This window comes from Canis aureus, chromosome 36 (assembly GCF_053574225.1).
Source record: "Canis aureus isolate CA01 chromosome 36, VMU_Caureus_v.1.0, whole genome shotgun sequence".
In the NCBI taxonomy this organism is placed as follows: Eukaryota; Metazoa; Chordata; class Mammalia; order Carnivora; family Canidae; genus Canis; species Canis aureus.
Window position 1 is genome coordinate 24,233,630 of NC_135646.1, and position 25,422 is coordinate 24,259,051.

At 40.3% G+C, this 25,422-nt stretch overlaps 1 protein-coding gene and 1 long non-coding RNA gene across 18 annotated transcripts in view; one reads left to right on the plus strand and one right to left on the minus strand.

Moving 5' to 3' along the window:
- The window catches only part of ANKRD44 (ankyrin repeat domain 44), a 340,062-nt gene that overhangs the window by 128,714 nt on the left and 185,926 nt on the right, over positions 1-25,422 (plus strand). For all 17 annotated transcript variants that reach the window (XR_013373234.1, XR_013373237.1, XR_013373238.1 and 14 more), the window contains exon 3: positions 24,787-24,865. Coding sequence is in view for 11 of the 17 variants with exons in the window: in XM_077885633.1 (XP_077741759.1) it covers positions 24,787-24,865 (79 nt within the window). In the remaining 6 variants the exon portion in view is untranslated. The remainder of the gene's footprint in view (positions 1-24,786; positions 24,866-25,422) is intronic.
- LOC144306228 (uncharacterized) lies at positions 4,537-24,912 on the minus strand. Its single transcript, XR_013373249.1, has 2 exons — positions 24,658-24,912; positions 4,537-4,878 (listed from the first exon to the last, which is right to left on the minus strand). It is a non-coding gene; the product is annotated as an uncharacterized LOC144306228 (long non-coding RNA).

Genomic DNA, 25,422 nt, shown 5'->3' on the forward strand with positions numbered 1-25,422 from the left:
GCTTTAATGGCTTTTCTTTCAAGGAGGGAAAACTAGAGAACAAATATGTCAGTAATATTTAGAATTCTTGGTTTTCGACAAGATTCTAAATTTCAGAGAAGTCTGTTTTTGCTATAACATGACAATTTGACTTTAAACACAGGTACAGAATAACTTCAGTGCCTGGGTTTTCTTTGGTGCACATTTAAATATCCTCCTTCTCAGCTTCCTATTAAAAGAATACTTGTTAGAGGACAGGGTTTTATTTAAAAAGCATCTTGTAGATATTGTTGATATATAATTGAAAACGTTAGGAAAGATCTTACCATCTGTAATTTTGAATAATGACTCCGTAGTCCTCGGCTAAATGTGAAATTGTTCTAGAAAGATCACATGATTGACCCTGTTTTGCATTTTGCTCATAAAAATCTATCGGGCCTATGAATGAATATCTTGTTTCTAGAGATATAGTCAGACTTTAGTTAGCTGTTGAGTAATTTCAGAACAGGTCTTATTATGCATTTCCTAAGTTTGATTGGTAATTTCCTTGAGCCCTATTAACCTTGAATGTTTAAAGACAATATTTAACACACAAGCGTCAGTTAAATTAACTATCTGAGCATGGATTTTTTTCTCTTCTGCTATTCAATCAGCAGACATTTACTGAGCATCTACCACATTCTGGTATTGTGCCAGGGGCTGGGACTACCAGGGGTATAGGACAGGGTTGCTGTCCTCTATCAGGGTTATAGAATCAGGTGGTTGAGACTGATGTTTAATCGAGCTGTCAAAGAGAATGATCAGTGCTACAATAGAAGTAGCAATGGTCTGTCGCTGCACACTCCATGTGGCCAGGACTCTTAGTGCAATAGATTGATCAACACTTGGCAACAAGTCAGGAAGTGCGGGGATAGGTGTCCAGGTGGGGATGGTGGGAGGACTTTTACGCCCACCTACCATCTTTATCAACTTCCTTCTCCAAGCTACTACTACTACTACTACTGGTAATGATAATGATGGTAATTTATTATTTGGGCAATTGAGGTTTTCTTGATCTTATATAAAGTATGACTAAAAAGATGTTTAGAGACTTTTAATTTTATTAATTAAAAAACAGACTTTGTTTTTTAGAGCAGTTTTAGATTCACAGCAATATTGAGAGGAAGGTATCCTTATATCCCCAGCGCCCACACACGCATGGCCTACCCCATTATCAACATACCTCAACAGAGCGGTGCATGTTACAGTCCATGATCTACATTTTCACATCTACACATAATTTCCACCCAAAGCCCGTAGTTTACAAATTAGGATTTACTCTTGGTGGTGTATATTCGGTGGGTTTCGACAAATGTACAAGGACATGTAACCACCATGATAATATCGTGCAGAATAGTTTCACTGCCCTAAAAGCCCTCTGTGCACTGCCTATTCACCCTTCCTTCCCCTTTTCATTGAATTTTACTTATAATGTAAGCAAGAAGAGTTTGCCTGAAGTACAAAAGCAGATCCAACCACGTCAAAGCCCTCCAAACACATTCTGGAATTACCACTGACTGTGTTACCCCCTGTGGTCATCCATGTCTTTACTTGAGAGCTGCTGCATTTAGCACAAGTGGCCAGGGTTTATGTCAGGATCTATGGCATTAAATCTTGCATTTTGAAGCCTACGAGTGGGGTGGATGTACTTATGGCCAACTTGTTGGTCACCATCCTTCCTCCCTCATCACACATTGACCACATTCGCCTTTACAGAAAGGTTGGAAGTCCCCAGACAGAACCACCTCTGTGCTCCTGAGGGTTGGGGGTTTTCTGTGCTCCAGATGTCTGATTACAACACAAACAGACCTATTTGCTTTTAGGGAAGCAAATGTTTTCTGTGTTCAACTGAGCTCGTAAAATTTCATTAAGAAGCTAATCATTAGCCCTGATTAAGTAAACACTGGATGTTTGGCATGAATATTTTAACTTCTTATTTCCAAGCTAGCTCAGCCTTCTTGAGGTTACTGATTGTCAGCTGGGACCAATACTTTTTCAGTCACCTGTGCAGTTGTGCACTCTGTCATCACAGACTGCCCTCCCCATCTCCCATTCAACTGGGGAAGGAAACCAAGGCTCTCCCTGAGCCCTGGCCATGAAGCTGGTCCTCTAGTGAGCATTAGAGGACTTTTCTCTTGCAGTCCAAATAGTGAATCTCAATGCTCCTGTTTTCATGCAGAGCAAGAGACTATAAACTGCATCTTTTTCTAATTCAACTTGAGATGGCCACCATTTTCCATCCTTCCACCTTTGCCTTTACAAACATTTTTGGCTTTAACAAGGATCAGTTTTTCTTAGTGACACTAAATATATATCTATGAATATGTACTTAATATTAAACATTCATTTTCACACCTGGGAAAGAGCAAAAGAGAGAAAGATGCTCAGAGCTTACAACAGTGGCTGCCAGTGACTCAGACATTATTAATATTGTTGTAGGCTTGATGAACTGGAATGATGGTAGAAAGATTTTCTCTGGGCAAGAATACATTAGATACCATTTTCCAAAGTGTGTTTTTCAGAGTCTCAAACAAATCTGACAATTGTTTAGAAGGGGTGGGGGGGAGAGGTTTTGTGGTTAAATAAAATTGGAAGGTACTCCTCCTGCAAAATTCCCTGTGTTTTGTTGACTTATGGTACATATTGTCTGATTAAAGGCAGTGAGAATTTCTGCCATAAGGAAATTTGTTCAGTTTTCTTTTTTTTTTTTTTAAGATTTATTTATTTGAGAGAAACAGAGAGAGAGAGAGAGAAAGCATGCAGGTGGAGGGGCAGAAGAAGAGGGAGAGGGTAGGAGAATCTCAAGCAGACTCCATGCTCATGCAGAACTCAATGCTGGACTTGACATGGGGCTCAATCTCCGGACCCCAAGATCATGACCTGAGCCAAAACCAAGAACTAGGTGCCTAACCAAATACGTCACCTAGGCGCTCCTGAACACAGTGTTTTCCAAAGTCATTTGGCTCCAAATGCCCACTACTTTTTTTCCCCTTAATTTTAATCTATCACCTGGAACGGACCCTCTTACACTTTGTTGTAGAATGAGAATCTCTGCAATAGTCTAGGGCGGTGGTTCCCGAACTTGGGTATACATCAGAATCCTGGAGGGCTTGTTAAAATACAGCTTACTGGGCCTTACCCTCAGAGTTTCTGATTTGAGATGTCCAGGGTGGTCTGAGAAACTGTATTTCTAGTAAGTTCCCAGGTGATGCTGGTGCTGCCAGTCGGGATCACACTTTGAGAACCACTAGTCTGTGCTCAAACTGGAAGCAAAACAAAAGTTCCAGGGGGTAGTGGTGGTACTACAGGTGTGCCACTATAAAGTGTGCAAGTGTATGTACTCATTTAGAGTATGCTGATTGAGCCTGCTGTATCCAGGCACCGTGCTAGGTGCTGGGAATGCACGCATGGTGGCAGACACAGACAGGCCTGGTCTTTGCCTTCAGGAGCTCACAGTATAGTGCAAAAGCAAGCAGCAAACAGGCACAGGAAATGAGGTAGTCAGTCCATTTAAGTTGGGAAGACCCCTATGAAGGAAACCAACAGTGTACTATGATACTAAACCAAAGGTAGTCTAGAAAGATCTCTGGGAGGTGGCAGTGCCATTGAAGCTGAGACAGGCTATGAAAAACTGAGGGCCCTAAGAAGAGGAGGTTAATGTTTTAGTCGGGATAGTGATGGCCCTGATGGGATAGAGGAAAGTGGCAAGTTCCCAGAACAGAAAGAAGGCCTGTGTAGCTGGAGGGCAGTTAGCAAGAGAGAAAGTGGAAGAAAGGGAGATGGGACAGGAGACAAGGAAGGGCCAGGTCGTTAGAACTGAGTGAGGGAGTTTGGGTTTTATTCTAAGTGCAGGAGGCTCTGGTGAATATTTAAAGTTGTGTTGTGTGAAGGAAGGAGTGTGAGGGGAAGAGCAGATGCTGTGAGAGCAGCAGGGAGATGGGGGCTGGAGTCAGGGTAGAAATGGGGCAACAGCTGTGATCAGGGCCTCTGTGTACTCATGGGCTCTAGGGGGCGCCGCTCACACTGATTGCTTGGATCTACCAGAGGTAGGGAGACCTGGGTTGCTTCCCTGTAGATGAAGGAGGATGATCCTACAGGATTTGATGATGGATTAAATGTGAGGCTCAACAGAGAGGTGCCAACAATGACTCCTGGGCTTCTGGCTTGAGCAGCAGAGAAGAGGAAGAGCTGGAGAAGGAGGAGGAGGTACCAATTCATTTCTGAGAGAGGGGACATAACAAAAGTTACTTTTCAGGAGACAGTGAAATGACCATAGCCACCGTTATCCTGGCCTTTTGCTCGTACGCAAAATAAATGATGCTGGGGTTTAATAAATATTCTTATTAGAGAGTTGCCCTGTATAAATCACAAATTCATGGCTGCCTGGTTGCCCTGAATTAGAAAACAAATAAGGCCATTTAACACTAAACATAGTGTTGTCTTTCTCTAATAATTCAGAGAGCACTTCAGACTCTCACAGAGACCTTTAGTGTTGCCGTGTAACAAACCACACCACAATTTACTGGTGAAAACAACCATTTTATTATGCTCATGGATTTTGTGGGTTAGAAATTAAGACAGGGCACAGCAGGATAGCTTCCCTGTGTTCTGGGATGTCTGGGCTCAGCTGGAAAGACTTGTCAGCTGGGGGGCCTTGACAGATGATGGCTGGAATCATCTGGAGATGTCTTCACTCTCGTGTCAGGCAGGTGATGCTGGCTGTCAGCCTGAGCACCTACACATGGCCTCTCCACGGGGTGCAGGCCCTTCTTCACAGCTGGGCACCGACAGGGCAGTTGAACTTCTGACATGGCACTCAGGGCTCCAAAGGCGAGTCGTCATTGCAAAGATCTTGAATCTCTAAATTATACGGGACAGGTAGCTGAATTCAGGTTCTGCTTAATAGAATGCTAGATAAGAAAGGGATTGCTGTGCTCAGCATGCTGCCTCGGGGATAATCTGCCTCGGGGAAGAAGAGTCTGGTAAAAGGGAAGAGCTGGATGTTTTGCATTAAGCCAGATGACAAGGATATTCTTACTTTGGCTGTGAGCCAGTCATGTGGTAAACAAGTATTTTTCCATTCTCTTCCACTTGCCCTGAGAGGTGAAGCAACCAAGCACAGTTCATGACGGTCCTAGTTTACAAACTAGGACATAATAAGAGCAGGTTTGAGTTATTTAAACATTACATGGACACAGATTTCCCAAGACCTCAACTCTTAGGTCCATTCTGATGGGCTTCGTCCATCAGCTAGCAATGCACAGTGCTTCAGGTTTGGAAATTATTCTTGATTTGGGTTTGGGGTAACCTTCAATGATTGTAACACATTAGCTCTAAATAAGATCTTTGATCTAAGGCAGCAGATTCCAAAAAGGGAAGTATAGGCATCCAAGGAAGTGTGCAAGATGATTCACTGGGGGCAGTACAATATCTACTTCTTGTTTTTTTGTTTTTTTTTTTTTAAAGTAGGCTCCACGTGAGCCCAATGTGGGGCTTGAACTCACAACCCTGAGATCAAGACCCGAGTTGAGATCAGGAATCAGATGCTCAGCTGACTGAGCCACCCAGGTGCCCTTGAATACCGATTTCTATTCTTTTTTCCTATTTCTATTTCTTAAAAAATTGTTAATATATATTTGTGTGTGCATTTTACAGAATATTAAATATAACAATATAGTAGTGAGTTCACAAAACTTTTAAATGACTAGTTAAATAAGTAATTTTGTGCTCAAAAAGTTGCTTTTTTCATTGATGGGGCATTTATACCTTATAGCTAATAGTTTTGAAACTGTTATGCAAACAAATCACCTGGGGAAACTTGATTTTTCTCAGCTCCGTGCAAAGAGTGATTAGAATTTGGGGAATTGATTCACACTATCTAAGCTCACAGGAGACTGATTTGTAAACTAAATCGCTAAATTTATTAATTTCTGATAGCTTGAAAATGAAACATCATTTATACGTGTTCTACTTTTTTCTTGGGCAATGTGATTTCTCTCAGGATATGAAAATCAGACAAGAGGCTCAATGCACCTTAAACTAGAAAGAAAATTTGAGGTTCCTAAAGGATATTTGCAAGAAGTCAAAGTAGCATAGTAGTGGGTTGTTCTTGAGATAGACTAGTGAGCTCTGATGGCCAAACTGCCTGTATTCCAGCTGTGAGTCAGCTGTCTACCAGCTGCAGTGTGACCTTGGGCTAACTAACCTCTCTGTGCCTCTTTATCTGTTAAATGCGGATACTCATAGTTCCTACACACTCGGAGCATAATCCATGGAAAATGCTTAGCTCAGGGTCTGGCACATGTTAAGAACCCAATCAACGTTGATGATTCTTCTCTATTCTAAGCGTGTTTCTTTCTAAAGAATTTAATTTTTGCCTAGAATCAGCAACTCCTGGAGGCATATTCTTATCACACAACATCCTCTTTTCAGTATTCCTCAATTTCGTTTGGTGCCTTTGTTATTTTTGTATCTTAATCCCTTACGGTACAGGAATTCTTTTTGTACCCCCAGAACCTATGGCAATGCCTACCCCTGAAAAACTGCCCTGAACAGTTTATGGCATTACATGTGCTTCAGAACATGTCTTTGGATTGCAATTCATTTGGTCCAAATTGTATTGCTTTTGGCCAAAGACATGAGCATACTTAGAAGGAAAAGGATAGATCCCGGTTGCCAACTCCAAAGCTTTCAGTCTAGCAGGAAGTTCCAGTGTGTGAAGGGGGTGGGAGTGGGGGGCGGCTGTGCTGAACTAGAGCATTTGTGCCCCAATAAAGACATCCAAATTTAGATTTTAAAAACTTCTATGCTGGCCAAACACGGTCTCTGAGCAGATTTGGGGTCTAATTTTTGAGCTCTGGTGTAGATTAAAAGAGGTATAGATAAAAACTTCCAAATATACGTTTTATTGCCTCTACTAAAATGTAGAGGCTAAATTTACGGGCTAGCACAGTGTCATTTCTCTTTCTTTGAAACCTCTTTCTCCAGGCCCATTGTAAAAATTATTAGAAAATCCTTCTCGTTTCATAAAGCGAGTCAAAGCATGTACGTAATCGATGTGTTAAGTGCATTATCTAAAATAAGTCCAATTTTAAATTGCTGCCACATATAAATGCATGCTCACAGTTACTACTAAACATTTCTCTCATTGGGTAAAGTTTTAGGCTGAATGTTTCTTGATGCCAGCACCTTCTCTTACTAGTAACGCTTCTGCAAGTTGTACTGAATGGTGAGTCACTCCCAGGAAAACTCAAGCATTTGGCTAATTTGTCCATTGTCTCTTAGACACAGAACAGCATTTTCTGAGCTTCTCTAGGGTTCAAGGGTTCTTCTTACCAATCTCTAGTCCTAGCTGCTCACAGGTGCTTGCCCAAAGGAAAGGAGACGTATTGTGTGTCCCACTCACTGTGGTTGGTGCTCACTCCACCTTTCTGTCATCCTGGTAATTACAAGTAACTGTGGCAGCAATTAGAATTTGTCCACCGAAGATGAAAGGCTTGTCTGGTCAGTTCTTCCGTCAGGTGTCACCTCCTACAATGTTGAGCATATCTTGATTTTGTTCATCTGATCCTACAGATCTCTAGTCACAGGACCTACTAGAGAGGATGTTTATCTGGACCTTGGACTTATTTCTTTCCTCCTATCTGGATAGTGCCATTTTGATTACCCTGGAATCTAGTTGAGAATGGGTGCTCCCCATCTCCTCCACCTCTCTCGCCACCCTATCGTCTCTCCCTCCTTTCTATCAGCCAGCCAGAATGGGCATGTTGGGGAAAGAGTGAAAACATGGATTAAATAACCATTGGGCAGTGTTTCTTGATTGCTCACCATATACTAGGAATGTGCTAAGGGCTTTCTTAGCATCATTTTGTTCCATCTCACATAGCCCCAGGAGGTGGGTACTATTCTTATTCCCACTTTACAGACAAAGAAATGGAGGCTCAGAGGAGAGTCCAGTAACTTGCCCGAGGTCATATGGTCTAGGTGGCAGGGTCAGTCCTTGAACCTGGTCCTCCTGCCTCCAGCAACCACCACGTTGTACTGCCATCCTTAGAGGTGGCTAAAATCTAGGGCAGAATCAGCTAAGTGTAGGCAAAGCCTGGGGACCACAGAGGGAGGGACTACTACTTCTGAGAGAGACTGCTCAGAAAGCATTGGGAGGAGGGCCTCCGGGGAGGTTGAGGGCTAAAAAAGGTCCATCATCTTAGGGGTGGAGGAAATGAGGAGGAAGCAGGCCTACCGAGCAGAGTCCAGGGCCAGGAAAGGCAGTGCTCTGTGGCAGGGGTAGGGGTGAGCACCTTGAGGGTGGGTAGCAAGGGGTGCAGGGAGGGGAGCAGTGGGGGGTGCAGGATCCTGTCGCAGGATGACCTCCTCCCATAGAAAATGGACTGTGTGAGGGACGCCTGGGGGGCTCAGTGGTTGAGCATCTGCCTTCGGCCCAGGGCATGATCCTGGAGACCCGGGATTGAGTCCTACATGGGGCTCCCTGCATGGAGCCTGCTTCCCCCTCTGCCTGTGTCTCTGCCTCTCTCTCAGTGTCTCCCTTGGATAAATAAATAAAATATTAAAAAAAAAAAAAGGAAAAGAAAATGGACTGTGTGCGTAGGTGGAGGCTGGGCTGCATCACTGCACATGCTCCCTCCTTCCTCAGGGACAGTGCTGTGGGAAGGGCTGTCCTGAGAGCCACCCCTCAGCTGGGGGGGGTGCGTGACCTGCCTGACCCCACAGTGTGGCCCAAGAGAACAGAGGAAAAAGGCTTCCTGTGTCAGGCGCTTCTGGGAACTCCAGGAACACACAGCTGTGCTTCTTCCCTCCCCTCTACGGCAGCTCCCTCTTCCCCACACTCCTGACCTTGTGCCGCCAGAGAGGGTCCTGGCACCCAGACCTCCAGGGACCTGAGGAATGGAGGAGGCCCCCATTCAAGCAGGTTGAAAGTAAAGTCCTTTCTCACCTTCTGAGTAAAATTTCTCAAGGAACTCTGGTCCTAGCTAAGTGACATGGCTGGTCTGGGATGTGGGTCTCCCAGCACACCTCAGCCTCAGGGAAATTCATCCTGTTGGGAAACTCTTGACGAATTTAGAAGAGTTAGGTACTGGGACGCCTGGGTGGCTCAGTGGTTGAGCATCTGCCTTGGCTCAGGGCCTGGTCCCAGGGTCCTGGGATCAAGTCCCACATCAGGCTTCCTGCAGGGAGCCTGCTTCTCCCTCTGCCTGTGTCTCTGCCTCTCTTTCTGTGTGTATCTCTCATGAATAAATAAATCTTTAAAAAAAAAAAAGTTAGGTACCAGCTATGACCCTGCATCCATTTTTTGTCCTTTATAAAGTACTTTGGTGGAACCATTCCCCCACTGTACTCTCATCAACCCTCTCCTTTTTTTTTTTTTTGTTTGTTTTTTTCCCAACCCTCTCTCTCTCTCTCTCTCTTTTTTTTTTTTAAATATCCAACCCTCTCCTTTTAAGAAATAGTGTTAGTGTTCTCCATCCCCAGCAGCCTGCCCTAGCATTGGGCCTGCACTGGCCTGTTAAGTTACCAACCCACGCCTTCTACTTTCTATGACTTTGTTCCAACATCCAGGTTTCCCATGCCTGGAACCATACCAGCAGTTTGATTTTAATAGAGCCTCTAATCATCTCATACACAGGTTTGGGCTAGCCAGAGAAAAGGGGATAAATGTTCCACATTTTAAAAAAATTCAATGTTTTTCACCCTACTTCCACAAGTCATTAGGGTCCCAGGAACTGGTATTTGTGGCCTAGCCATAGACATTAATGTCTTATTGGAGGTGAGGTGTTATGGAAACTGGAACTCTGCAGCAGGCAGCCTTCGTTGGAGGGAGCATAGGTGAGCTGAACTGATAAGGAACAGTAGCTGAGCCTCAGCTCCTTGGTACCAGCTTCTTAGCACGCCTTCCCACATACTGGGTAAGGAAGGTACAGGCCCCAGGCCCCAGCGGAAAGCAACAGAATGGATAGGAAGTTGGAAGGGCTGAAGGTTCTGGGATGGGGCTGAAGGTTCTGGGATGGTCAAACAGCTTAAGTTTTTTTTTTTTTTTTATTGAAGTGTAATTGACAAACCATACTATATTAGTTTCAGGTGCACACCACAGTGGTTGACCAATTCTTTACATTACACAGTGCTCACCACGATAAGTGTAGTTGCCATCTGTCACCATACAACGCTTTTATAGTATTATTGACTATATTCCTTGTGCTATGCTTTTCATCACAAACAGCTTTGAAACAAGGCCAGGCCTCATCTGTAATGGACCAAGGGGGTTGCTATCTTCAATCAAGGTTAGAGGTGGGCAAAAGCCACACACAGCCATGACACCCACCCACCCGGACTATTTGGCATCCCCAACCCCTTATAGACAATCACTTCTCTGTCTCACTACAGAAACCTTCAGGCCATCTTTATACAGACTCTTTTCTTTTTGGGTTGTAGGTTTTGATAAAGAGTCTAAGATAAATCAAGACATTACTCCTTTTTATTCCATCAAGACACATATATTGAGCACCTGCTGTATGCCAGGGGTAGTGCTAGGTTGGTACGGAGATGAAAAAGACTATCTCTGTCCTGAGGCCAAAGCCTGGTTAGTGGGAAGCAGGGGAAAACAAGGGTGGACAATTAGATGCGATGGTGCCATGATAGAAACTGTAGAGTGGGGGTGTGGTGCAGAGAATCCGACAAGGTTTCAGAGGAATGGGCATTTGAGCTGATATTTGAGTGAAGTGACACTCTTCCAGGTGACTCCTGAACCCTAAATCAGTGGCTCCCTATTTTGTGACTTTGAAATAAAATGTCCTTAATTATACTTGAATTTAAAAAAATTAATTCATCAATTAAAAAAAATCCTTATGTCAGATGACCTACTTCTTCTCAAGAGGGAATGGTTTTGTGTTGAGTGTCTCAAAGCATCACACTTCCACATTTTCATCTATCTGCAACTTGCCTTTTGGTCATGGAGTCACCACAGTCAGCAGTCTTTGCTTTAGTAGAGAAAAGGTAGAAGAAGCTCATCAGGTTCCTAGCAGCAGAAAATAAAGATTCTTAGACATAAAATGGCAGGTAAGAAATAGGCCAGTGGTCATAGATTTCTGTGTTTTCTCCAGCAGTATTCAGGGAGTGGAAGCCTAAACATCTTGTCACATTTAGGATGGGAAGAGAACATGTCAGAACAGTTATGCTTAAAACCCAAGAATATCTTCTTAAGGATGAAGTTGGGGAGTGATCTAAGATTAGCATTTATTTAAGGATTATAGGGAGGAAAATATCATATATCAAAACATACTGTGAGCTAAGCCATTTAGCCAGGTGGATCACTGATGGTGATGGGATCTTCTGGGGAATTTCAAGGCTGAGCATGAAGTATATCAGCAGTTGTGGGACTAGTAGATAGGTGGTGAGTGATGGAGGAGTAGTCCCTCTAAGTCATGATATTATGACAATATGTGAGCTGCTAAGTTTCCCTATCTATAGGAAATAGAATGCTAACATGTTAGTGAGATATGCCTGGGGTCTATTCCATCCTGAGGTCAAATTGCCCAGAGAGGGACACAAAGACCTCAAATCTAGAGCAGCCAAGAAGTAATGCTCCAGGACCCTCATCTGATTCAATCTGTGTCTTATTTTGTATTCTAATCATTATTTTATAATTCAATGGGAAAATAATCAGTTTGTCACAATATAATGTTTAGAGCACTTTCAGAAATACATATGGTATGCAAGATAAGATACATTTAAATTAAAAAGCATTCCCTTTCATGAATACATAAGTTCAATAGAGAAAAGATGATAATTACAAGCAAGCAAACCACTCAAATATATATTAGTATTTAATCTGTCAGTGGAACGCTATATCTCTGTGTCTTCTCTAGTGTACATGGGTATTTGAGGTCTTCTGAGAGAAGACCCCATTCTTGTCTAGGATGCCAGAAGCCAGATTGTTGAGTGAGGATCCTAAGGGGGTCTTAACCCACATGAAAAAGCACTAGTTAGCCAGGAAATACAGTGAATTAAAGTTAGTTTGGGGAAAAATATCCTTTATAGCCCAAGTTTATGAAGGCCAAGTGCATCCCCTGTTACCATTTTCTCTGATGGTTGTTCTCAAGTGGTATAGGTTTATTTGAGATTGCCTAGCGGTGGAGAGATACAGCTCACATATCTCTTGTCTCCAAGAAGCACTGTTACACAATCTTCTCCACGTTCTGGGACCACTATTATCAGTCTGTAATTAAGGGACTTGAGAAGATTGCCATTTTGCAATCCACCCTCACTAAGCAGAATGTTCCATATGGAGTCTTTATAGTGTGTTTGGCTTTCTACCTCATTGTCTCAATTTGGAAAGGACATAGATGGGTGGGGTAACTGGGTGATGGCATTAAGGAGGGCACACGATGAGATGAGCACTGGGTGTTATACTATATGTTGGCAAATTGGATTTACATAAAATTTTAAACAAAAAAGACAAGTCTGTGGTTAATTTCTAATAAGTTAATAAGGTGAACTTGTATTGATAGCATAGGTGCAAAACTTTCTTATCAATTGTCAGAAAGATTTGGCAAGGGTGTTTTAGCTTGGGAATACCTGGTTCAAAGGCTTACAGCTTTGGGGGAGGAAAGAAAGGGCATAGCATCCAAATCCCCAGGGCAGCTCCCATCTGTCCAGGTTGCAACCACATCTGACTCTGCCGAGCTACAGAGAACATATGAGGAAAGAGGCTTTCAAGGCAGCAAGGATATTTTCTGAGCAAGGATTTAGAGCTGCTGAGGTGTGGATGTATAGATGGTTGTATGAGAGGAAAAGACTCCACTGTGAGTTCTGTGAGATAAAGGATGAATCCTGCAAGGCGCAGCTCTGGAGTCTGGGAGAGGCTTTGGTTACCTTTGGTTGAGGTTGGACAGGATACAGTGGCCAAGCCTTTGCTTTAGGCAGGAGAAGAGGCAAGCAGAGCACTGCTATTGGCCAGCTTTGCATAGGCAACCTCAGCCCTTCTACTGGTAAACAAATATCATTTCTTAACAATAAAATTGTTTCTCTAGAAACTGTTCTGAATCTCCTTTTTGTTTTGTATAAGTCCCAAGAGAAACTGAAAAAATCAGGATAAGCTTTGAGGATGTCAGTAATAAAAACGATAATAGGATGGCTAATATTTACTAGACATCTACTTTGTACCTGTAAGAGAGGTGATCCTATTTTCATTTTACAGAAAAGGGAGATGAGTCTCCGAGGTTGCTTTATTTGCTCAATGTCACACAGCTCATAAGTGGTAGAGGAAGGATTTGAAGTTGGATCACTCTGATTCCAGAGTCCACACTCTTGGCCGCAGGAAGATGCCTCTAATGAAGGTGTGTGTGTGTGTGTGTGTGTGTGTGTGTGTGTGTGTGTCCCTATCCTGCAGGTCACTTGACAAAAATAATCACAGTAGAACCAAAGGCCTCCAAAGGCCATGAGGAGGGTGGAAATAGGTTTTTCCTTGAAAAGGAATGTTGCTGGTTCATAAGGAAAGCATAGAGGACTCGGGCAAGTCATTTAACTCTTAGAATCAGCCTCGATTCTTGTCCTATAAGATAGGGATAAGAATACTTGCTTGATTAACGTTCCTGGATTTTCTAAAGAATTAAGTGATGTGTAGGACAGCAGTCTGGCAACTCTATGGAGCATTATACAAATCACAAGCTTCCCGTGTTTAGTCACAAACATAATGTTTTGTCATTTGCAAAGAAACACATTCGCATATTAAAACCTACTACAAGGTAATGAAGGGCTTCTAACAGTAAATTAGGTCCAGTGCTTTAAATTTACATATAATTAGTTAAAACTAGCTCTTGTTAGAGCAGACTGTTTTTTTTCAACAGGAAAATCTTTTCTTATTTACAAAAGGAATTGTATTTTCTTGTCTCTGAACTGCATAATGTACAAGTCTTGAAATACAGGCAAAGAAGCAAAAGAGTGAAGGACACCCATAACATTATTCACCCAGAGGTAATCGTTGTAACCATCTTGGTACACTGAGCCAATCTGATATGTCCAGATAACTGTGTTGGTAATTTTTACTATCAGTATTACATATAAATTCTGTTTCTGAAATAGCTACCCGGAGGCTGAAAAAAATGTAATCATTTTGGTTAGGATGATTTTCTATGACTGCAAAAACTGTTTTTATAAGTTTTTGCTTTTAATTCCCCTCACTCCACCCAAATGGGTGAGAGAGAAGAGAGAGAGAGAAACAGACCCAATAACTAAGTTATTGTTGTATCTAGAGCAGACGCCTTTGAGCATTGTCTCCTTTTATACCACACTCATTCTTTCTCTCTCTGACATTTTCTAACAGTGTGTTGTGTGTGTGTCTGCTCTTTGCTGACTGGTATGATTAATTGAATATTAGTCTACTATAGTAAAGAGCCCATTGCCTATAGTCAAGAGAGTGGGGTTCTTTGAGGCTGGACAGAGCGTGGTGCCTGGTACATAGAAGGGCCTAGGAAATATTTTGTCATTTGTATGAATGAAGGGTTCCACCACTGCCATTAACAGCCATCTGACCTTGAGCCAATCACTTAAACTCTCTGGATGTCTCTAATGCTTCCCAGTTCTAATACTTTAGATTTTAGGCTTCCTCCTCTGAGCTTTTGGTTCTGACACTGTGTGGTCTTTTACCTGATGATGAATTTTTACGCTTGCTAGCCCCTTATAGGTGCAAAAAGCTAGCAGCTGCTTTGTGTTCACTCTTTAATCCATAGGAGATAATTTTCCAATTGTTTTGTTTGTTTTCTGCCTTTCATCTTAGGCACCTATGTTTTGTTGAATAAGTTGGTTAGTGAAGTAATTAAAAGGGGCAGTGAGCCTAAGGCGGGGCCCTAACTGAAACTAGACTTCTCACCTCATTGGAACCAAAAGAGCTCTAATCTATGAGTTTCCTTAAATACCCTTAGCAGTAAAACATTCCCACATGTACAAGAATTATGATTTCTTCATAAAAAAACTAGTTAACAAGTGCATTAAATGAAAGACACTGCTTCTTAATATGCTTGGGATGCTGCACAGAACAGCTGTGAACTTTATCAGCTTTCAGGATTCAAGGGGAGGTAGTGCTCTGAGACCTTCTTCGGTTTTCATCAGACACCCCTCATGATGTCTTTGCAGTGGCTTAACGTCTATTACTGTCTCACAGACAAAAAAGTACAAGCATCTTGGCCAGTTTTCCACTCGGTAGGACTAGAAGACTAGAAGCTTTTTCCATGTTCTGTTTCTACTCTCAAGATGTGTTCCTGACCAAATGAAGTCAGGGCAACGGAACAAATAGTTGGCACTCCATTGATTTCCCCAGGCAGAAATCAGTCTAAAAGGGCTTCTGTCATTTGGGAATCTCTGGGCACTGTGGTAAGATCCCAAAAGTCCCCTGGTAATTGACTACTTACCTGCTGCACTGTGCCCACAGGCTAGGCATAGACCATCCACCTTCCCACTTGTACTTGATTTTCTGGACTTATTTTCTATATCCTTACTCAATACATATTTGTCAAAGATTTTGCTTAGGAAATATAAGTGTTCTAAGGGATTTTGAAGAGAACTCTTGCTTGTGCCTGTTTTTAAAGCATGACTTTAACACCCTATTCTTTTTTAAGGACTATACGCGAGCTGGACATGAGTTGCCTTAAAAATTAACACATTATTGGCTGATTAAATTCTGCTATTTTCTCCTACTGACTGAATTTACCTTGTTGCCTAGGCATATTTTTTTAATTCATAAATATGCTCTTCTTTATATTGCCCAAGCAACAGAATGCTTTTTTAAATTTTATTTATTTAAGCAATGTCCACACCCAATATGGGGCTCGAATTCACAACCCTGAGATCAAGAGTCACATGTTTACTGATTGAGCCAGCCAGATGCCCTATGACAGAATGTTTTATTTGCCTGCTTATGTATTTTCTGCTTTATTGAGGTGTAATTTACATATGATAATATAATAGACACACTTAAAGTGTACCATTTGCAAAATTTTGACATATTTACACATGAAACCATTACCACAATCGAGATAATGAACATACCATTGGCCCAAAAGCTTCCTTGTGCCCCTTTATGGCCCTTAACCCCCACCCTTTCCAACCTCTCCTCCAGCCTCCTTGGGCAACAACTGATCTACTTTCAGTTGCTGTACATTAGTTTGCATTTCCTAGAATTTTATATAAAGGAATTCACACAGTATGTACTCTTTTTTTGCTAGCTTCTTCCACACGGCATAATTATTTTGATTCATCCACGTTGTGACATACAGCAATAGTTCGTTCCCTTTAATTGCTGAGTAGTGTTCCATTATATGAGCATACCATGATTTGTTCATTCATCTGTTGATGGAAACTTGGATTGTTTCCTGTTTTTTGGCTATCACACATAAAACTGTTGTAAAAATTTATGTACAAATCTTTGTATGGACATATGCTTTCATTTCTCTAAAGTAAATTCCTAAGAATCTGGATCATATAGTAGGTCAGTCTTGACTTTTTAGAAAATTATCTGTTTTCTGAAGTGGTTGTACTATTTTGTATTCCTGCCAGCAGTGTATGAATGTTCCAGTTTCTCTACATCCTCCTCAACACTTGGTATCATCAGTCCTTTTAATTTTAACCAATTTAATAACTATATAATTTTAATTTGCACTTCCCTCATGATTAATGATGTTGAGCATTATTTCATGTGCTTATTTGCTATCTGTATATCCTTGGTGAAATATCTGGTCAAATCTTTCCCCTACTTTTTAAATGGATTGTTTGTTTTCATATTAATGAATTTTGAGAGTTTTTTGTACATTCTAGATAGAAATATTTTATCCAATATGTTTTCTTCCTCTCTCTGTGGCTTATCTTTTCATTCTCCTAACAGTGTGTTTCAAAGAGCAGAAGTTATTAATTTTGATGGAATACATTTATCTGTTTGTTCTTTTATGGGTTATGCTTTGGTGTTATGTCTAAGAAATGTGTGCCCAACCCAAAGTCATGAGGGATTTCTCCTGTGTTTCCTTCAGACATTTTATGATTTTAAATTTAGTTTTGTGATCTATCTTGATTTAATTTTTGTCTAGGGTGCAAGGTACAGATCAAAGTTCATTTTATTTGCATGCAGATATCTAATTGTTTCAGTGCTGTTTGTTGACAAGGCTATGCTTTCACCAGTTGGCCTTTTTACCATTTTTAAAAATCCTATATCTTGTCCACATATGTGTCTTTGAACTGATACCCAATTGTCTTGATTACTGCAGCTCTATATAAATCTTAAAATCAGGTAGTATTAGTTCTCTAACTTTATTCTTTTTGCCTGCTTGTACTTTTACTTATGAGAATTTTGTCCTTAGGTCTACAGTACTAGGTCAAGAATGTTAATTGTAATGAAAAATAACTTTCATTTTATTTACCAAAGCTTGTAACTATTCAGAGAGTCAACAAGAGCATGAGCAGTGGAATCAGATCTGGTTCTGAATCCCAGTGCTACCATTACTAGCTGTGTGACTCTCATCAAGTTGCTTATCATCTCAAAATCTCAAGTTCCTCTTTGTAAAATGGGGATGAGAATATATACCTTACAGCAGTGTTTTAAGGATCAAATTAGAGAATATATAATGTCTTATATAATTTTTAATATGCATTATTTTATGTTGAAAAAATTGGCATAATAAAAATATCCAATAGTTACCTAAGGCATATACAATCAAAGCATCTTTGGAATTCCCATTTCTCTTATTTTATTTATTTTAGATTTTATTGATTTGAGAGACAGATAAAGAGAGAGAGCATGCACAAGCAAGGGTAGTGGGCGGAGAAGAAGCAGACTCCCCACTAAGCAAGGATCCTGAGGTGGGGCTCCATCCCAGGACCCTGAGATCAGGACCTGGGCTGAAGGCAGACACTTAACCCACTGAACCACCCAGGCGCCCCATTTTACCTTCATTTTAAATGGCTTTTGAGTTATTCTTGTTTAGTTTTAATAATTATATATAGTTTTGAGGTTTGGAGTTATAATTTGAACATGTTTAGATATAGCAAAATGTACTAGTGTTTTTCATACATCCATGTTACATTCAAATGGGTTGGGCTAAATGCCAACAGAGTGATGATAGAATAAAAGTTGTTTGATGCTGGAAGTATATAGGGGCAGAGATTTGCTGTCACATTTGAGGCATAGAAAATTCCAGCAAAGGAAAATCCAGCTCCATAAGATAGTACATGCATGGAAGATGAATAATGAATATAAATCTAAATTTTTCTTTTATGGTAACTTGGGGTAGACATTGATCCATCTCTGCTGTGTCTGGGTGAAAGACAACTTTTCACTGAAAGTTGAATTCAACAATATATTAAAAACTACACATCATGAGAAAAAGACTAAAACTGAACTTATAAGTGGGTAAAGGATATGTACAGGCAACTCATAGTTGAAGGAGCCAAAACTTTTAATAAACACATGAAAAGAACCTTAAATTCACTTGTGTATAATAAAATGCAAATCAGAGTAACAATGAAATATCATGTCAGGCACATTATATTGGCAAAAAGTAATAACGTTGGTAACATCAAATATTGGCAAGGATGTTGGGGAAAGGAACAAATTTATGGCTAGGGAGTATAAATTGTAAAACTATTTTTGAAAGCTATTTGAAAATACCTAATAAAGTTGAATATGTATATACACTGAGATCTAGCACTTCCTTTTCTTGGTATCTGCCCCAGAGAAATTGTCATCCATATGCACAGAGAGACACGTACAAAGATATGCATTGCAACGCCATTTGTAGTAGTGAAGAATTGAAAACAGTCTAATCTGTCTCCTCTCCCTCTCGTTCTCTTTCTCTCTCATACACACACACACACACACACACACACACACTTCACATTATTTTCTAAACCACTGCAAGTCACAATACTTATGGCACTTTACCCCTAAAGCTATTTTTTAAAACAGAATTCTGAAGCGGATATAGAAAAATGTCAACTTGTTTGATTTTGCTGGTGGGAACACACAGATCCATTATTTTCTGTACCTCTCTGTATTTGTGAGATGTTAAAACTTGAAAGTAAACACAAAAATTTAAAAAAGAAATATGACATTCGTTTCTCTGCTTTCTTTTCCTCTTTACAAATGTCTTGTAATTCCTCACCTGAAGACTAAGCATCTTTCCCATTTTGAGTCTTGTTTGATTCAAATCTATAACATGTCTTCAGCTCTTTTCTTCACATGATTTGAAATATCTCCAAGGTAACTATTTTGTTTTTGGAGTTGTTTTAGACATCATCTTGCTTCTAGGGATCTCTGTTCAATATCGAATTAAGCTTGCTGGGCCTAAGTTGTCAGTTATTTCCTTGCTTTTTTTGCTGTTTGGAGGAGTTTGGATTGACAATTGGAACTTAACTTCTGTATTTCATGCCAGCGAAGGCTGTGCAGGGCTTGTTTCCTTAACATTGCTTCATCTGCCTGTCTTGGTATGTAAGATATTTATATGTAGGGAGGGATATTTGTTTTAGTGTATAATAGATACTTATAATGAAGATTAGGTCATGCACTTCTAGCTGAGAATTTCCAAAGCATATAATAAACAATTTTTAATCTTCAGAGCAGAGGCTTGGGGTGCCCCTTCAGCCTGACTGCCTACACGGTATTTTTGGCTGCCAGAATGGCCTCTCTGCCCATGTCAGGCTCACTTTATGTGTACATACTTTAAGTTCCCTATTTTCTTTTATCTGCCCCTTTGGTAAACAGACGACAGAAACTTCCTCCGTCTGATCTCTCTCTGACATACTACAAATTTAGCTCAGACGCCAGCTGGCTGTGTGTGTCTCTGGCTATTCATAGAAAGGAAGGGTTTACCTTCCTTCCTTCTGGGGAAACCTGCATCTTTTCATGGGTCCGAATCTATTTTCAAAGGGCTATTTGGAATCGGAGTTACTGGGTAATTGGAGAAGGTCTTTTTTGTGATACTTGAATGATCTTTTAAAAAATACACTAATGGGTCATGTCTAATATATGTGGAACTTACTGTGTTTACTTTTTGAATAATTTTCTTCTCTTGTATTCGTGAATGTTGTCAAGACCGCCATGACCATCCTTCAGCTCTTGGTCATCACAGATCATCCACTTGAGCACCAGGTGGCAGAGAACGCAAGTGGAGCAAAACACTTAGCCACTCTGGTCCTGGCCTGGTCCTTGATTCTAATTTTGATCCAGAAATAATCCCTAAGTCAGCTGGTAAGATATAGACAGGGTTCTGTGCCTACCTAGAAGTCTGGCCCTGGGTTTCCAGAGTTTCCAGATAAGCTGGAGCCAGTAGGGTTTCTCGGGAATCCTGGGCAAGATGTGCCTATTTCCCAATTCAGAAGCATTTTTTTCTCGTCAGTTGAGATTTCCTGCCCAGAGCATTTCAGAGTTGGGTGGGTTTCAGGGCAATATTCACAAAGACCTTTGTCTTGTCACTTTCGGTAATTTTCATAAGTCATTTGACATCATAAATATCACTAATTGCTATTTCTCTGTTACTATTTTTATTCTGATGCCCTAGATATGGGAACTGGTAACTGGACTATAAGTTTCTTTAGGGTGAGAACTGGATATTTTGAATTTTGTGTTCCTAACATCTACCACAATGTCCAGGATATAATAACTTCTCAATAAAGGTCTATGTCTAGAACATATGACTGAATAAATGGGTGTAAAACATACCCCAAAGTCACTGTCCTATTTTTTCTTCTCCTGTCCTTCTTGTTTACTCTTCTTGTTTTCATCTCTCTTAGACCAAAGTCTTAGATGATTGCCAGAATCACGTGTTTATACTGCTTTCTGACACTTTTCTTGTACGTTTCTCCCTCAAATTTTGTCCATTTAAAAAAATTATCTTTTTTTCTTCTTGGACTTTGTCTTTTCTATCTTAAATTATTTTAAAAATTATCTGTATCTCTATCTGATTCTTCTGTTATCTAAAGTTCTTTCTGGTTGTTATGCCTGCTGACTCTTGCTTATAGTTAATTGCTTCCACATGGGTCTTGCGGCTTATGCTTGTGAGCTCATCTTCAGAGGTGGTTTAACTGTGGGTGTCCTAAATTGCTTGTATCAGGACACATCTCTTCAGACAGGTTTTTTTTTCTTCTTCTTGACACCCTAGGGATGTTCATGGCCTACAACCAATTTTATGCCTATTTTTCAGCTTGTAAGTTCCTAGACTATGGAGGTATTGTGAATTCAAAACCCCAAACCACATGAGGACAGATTCTGGGAATGTAAATGCTCAGTGGAGACACTTTTATTCCCTCATCAGGAATCTAGACAAAGGCATTACCTTTCCATCTACCTGTGAGAGTGTTTGGCTTTTTATTCAACATAAATTCATTTCAAGAATCTTTCTTTCTTCAACACCACTTCAAGGGATGCCTGGGTAGCTCAGCAGTTGAGTGTCAGCCTTGGGCTCAGGGCGTGATCCCGGGGTCCTGGGATCGAGTCTCACATTGGGCTCCCAGTGAGGAGCCTGCTTCTCCCTCTACCTACGTCTCTGCATCCCTCTGTGTCTGTCATGAATGAATAAATAAAAATCTTAAAAAAAAAAAAAAAGAAAAGACCACCTCAAGGATTCTTCTCTATATGAGGGTATCAGTTCTAGTTCTTCACCTCATCTCCCATCTCTGAGTGCTGGGCAAGTCCTACAATCTCTCCAAATGTTTATATTCCTTAGCTTTTCGATCTAAAACACCATCATCTTTCAAATGATGATAATAAGACTTAACAATAAGGTTTTTAAAGGTGTATCTCCCCTGATAGGGATGTTATAAGATTCAAGTAGTAGAAGAGATGAAAAGGCAGTTTGGGAAAAAAAAAAAAAAAAAGATTAAAGCACTCTATAGTTAGGTTTTGTTTCTTCTTCTAGATACTCTAGGGGTATCATTGGCCTAGAATACATTTTTCTAGTATTATGACCAGTATACTCTCTTCCCCAGACTTCCCCTTCCTTCTCCTACCATTACATTTCATTGTCCATTTGTCTAGTTTGTGGCAAAATAGAGTGGACTTATATGTAGGCAGAGGATGAACTGCAGCCTTCCGGCTGATTTGACCTGATTGAGGATGGTGATTACTGTGGCTCTGTTATTTAGCTCTCTGCTCATGATCCTGTCTATCCCTCAGGTTCCTTGCTAGAGTGTTGGTGTTGATAACCTTTCGTCAGTAGTTACTGTTATTTTAGTTGAGTGCATTGCTTTTTTAGTTAAGGCCTTAGTAGCACATGAAATTGTTTATATAGTTCTGATACTTTGGACAACCAAAGAACTGCTGCCTGAATACAGATTTTTTTTGTAGTTACATGTCTATGGCATGTCACTGAAGGAGAGTATCAATTGATATAGTTGTTCTGGAAGCTACAAGAAACCTTTAAATGCATGTCAACAGGAACACTGATTGTTACAATCAAGAATTTTTACAATATGATCTCACATAACACACCCATTTTATGTTATAAAAGCTTCAGTTTGAACAAGCCATGTCATAAAAGGTGCCACAGAATCGGCAAAGCCAGTCTTTTAATGACAGACCAACCAGTTTTAGATATTGGGGTTTTCTTTGCTTTTTATTTGAGGCCAAGCTCTCAAACAGAGCATTGACTTTGCTTCAGGTCAAATGAAGTCATAATTTGGGCTGGGTTAGTCCTTGTTTAAATCACCTAGGTAAGGTTTAATTTGTTGAACCAAACCCTGGAACCAGTTCAATTCACAGAAGAACATGTAATTATATAACTTTTGTCATAAGACTCAAGAGAAATGTTTCATAGATATAGTGGGAATTCAAAGAGACTATGAAGCTAAGATGGGAAGTGCTTGTAGAGATGGCAATAGGAGAAATAGAAATAGAAACAGAAAGCATTTGTGAAAGTCTAGTCTCAGGTCTTTGTATGGTTCTTTGTGCAAATTAATACACTTAAAATATTTTTCAAGTTTTCAGATATTGAATCTCTATTTTCATGGAAAGTATGACAACTATAAGATGGTTAACCATGGTTGTATATCTTTCTGAATTTTCTATGGTATATCTTTATATGGAACAGTTACATGACTGCCCTATTTCCACTTATCTATAATAATGGCCTGCAACAGAAATTTCCAGCTAATTCAGACTTCTCTTTTTTTATCTGCTAAGAGTTAGTCCAACCCTTCATAAAACCTATTTATCAGACCTCCTAACAAATAGACTGATTTGAAGATCAGTTCTTGTCATGTCCCCTATCTGCCATATATTTTAGATATTAATGAGTCACAAAATGCCTGAAGGTATTAGTCTGAAAGAGACTGAGAAAGAGCAGAGGTCCTGAATTGTCAGAAAACAGAATTGTGTCCTTGGGCAAATCTGAGGGTGATTGGACAGGTTGTATAATCAAGTGATAACAGGAATGATGATTAAAATCAACAGCACCTTCACAAATCTTGAAACTAAAATGCATTCTGGTTTTAGGAGAAATCTCAAAGACATAGCTACAAACTTTGGTTACTGTTGTGGAGCAATCAATGGAAGTTTATAGAAGAAGCAATGCACATAGACCATTTCAGTTTGGTTGATTTATGCTGAGCATCTAGTTTGCTGCTACTGTGTGGATAGAGGGGAGTAAGACCGGTTCTTTACCCTGTGGAGTTCTTAGTGTTGGAGGGAAGATATCACACAACTATCTATGCTCACCACAAAACAACTTTGCCTAGAGCCCTTGGCGTGCATGGGCCAAGCTTCATGACTGCCAGGGCTTTATTTACTTACATTATCTTGAATTCTCTCATCAGATATTCCAGTTTACAGATGGAGAAGCAATATTTCCCCCCTGCATTTTATCATGTTAACAACATAATATGTTAAATGCTTTGCCAAGGACTTAGACTGAAGTCTGACAAGCAAAAGTCCAATCTTGGCTCTGCTATATACCTGTGGGGTCTGGAGGAAATTTCTTAATTTATTTGAGCCACAGTTTTCTCATCTGTAAAACAGAGATAGCAATAGCTACCTAGGCTCTCGGCTTCAATGTCAATATTTTCAGAAAGGCCTTGTTCCACCATTCTAAGGAATCTTGTTTCCATCTCCCCGTCCCTTAATCCCATTAACCTGTTTCAGTTTTGTGATAGCCTTTGTCACCATCTGAAATGATGTCATGTGCCACTGGTTTCCATGACTATTGGCAGTTTTTCCACTTGAATGTAAATTTCACGAGCGCAAAGACTGAATCCAAAATCTGGTTCCTGGCACATAGTAGATGTTCAGTAAGTTGCATGAATGGGCAGTGAACTAGGCAACAGTTAATAGAGATAGAAAGGAGAAAGGGGCTGTTCTTAATGTTTAATATCCTTGTGAATAATTCCACTATGTTCCCTTAGAAAGAAAACAAATCATTGCATGTTTTGAACACTGCTATTAAAGTAGGTAGAAAGGTTTGAATTTTTTTTTTTTTTACCATAAGGAATGTCTGAAAATAAATTGAATTTCATCATCTATTGCATGATAGTCCATTCCTGACCTGAGCTGGGCTGCAATAAAAGGAGCAGAGAGACAAATACAACACACACAGAAACGGGATCTTTTGCACTTGTGACTGCAGGAGATGCTGAGAGAAATGTGTACCCAGAGCTCACCTGAGTAGGTTTTGGCCTTCACGCTCTCCCACAAACAGGAACCTTAGAGTGAGTGAAACGTCGTACTATGTCTACAAAAGGCACTTCCAGCCTCTGCTAACTTGTCATTTATCTTTGCCATTGTTTCAGGATTCTGAGAAGCGAACCCCGCTTCATGTGGCTGCGTTTCTGGGAGATGCAGAGATCATCGAACTCCTGATTCTGTCGGGTAAATACCAGCTGTACTTAAAAGTCTATTGCAGATAAAAATTTGAATGACCAACTCACTAGATTGACTATGACAAGGAAGTCAAACAAATTTCTTTATTGTGCTCATGGAAGTTTATTTGTCCAGCGATTTTATCAGCAGACAAAAAACCATGCAGGAGGTTGTTCTTACTGAAAAGTGACATCTCCAGTAAAACACTTATATTGCCTTGGAAGTCTGATTTCTGACTAATCAGGCCCAGTATTATGGATGAATTCAGTAGATTTGGCTGTCTTTTAATTATTTTTATTGTTGAAAAAAAATGAACAAGCAAAACTGATTCCTTAAAACTGACATGAACGAACACAGATGTATGTGTGTATTTACACACGTTTAAATAGTGTGGCAAAACAATACTATGTTTTGTCTATGGATACATGACTGTGACTATGTAATAAAACGTGGAAAGAAAGGAAACCTATCATTTTCCAAATAGTAGTTACCTCTGAGCAGGCTGATTGATGAGAGGTATTTTCAGGGAAGGGTAAAAAAGAGACTATAATTCTGTGAAGTATTTT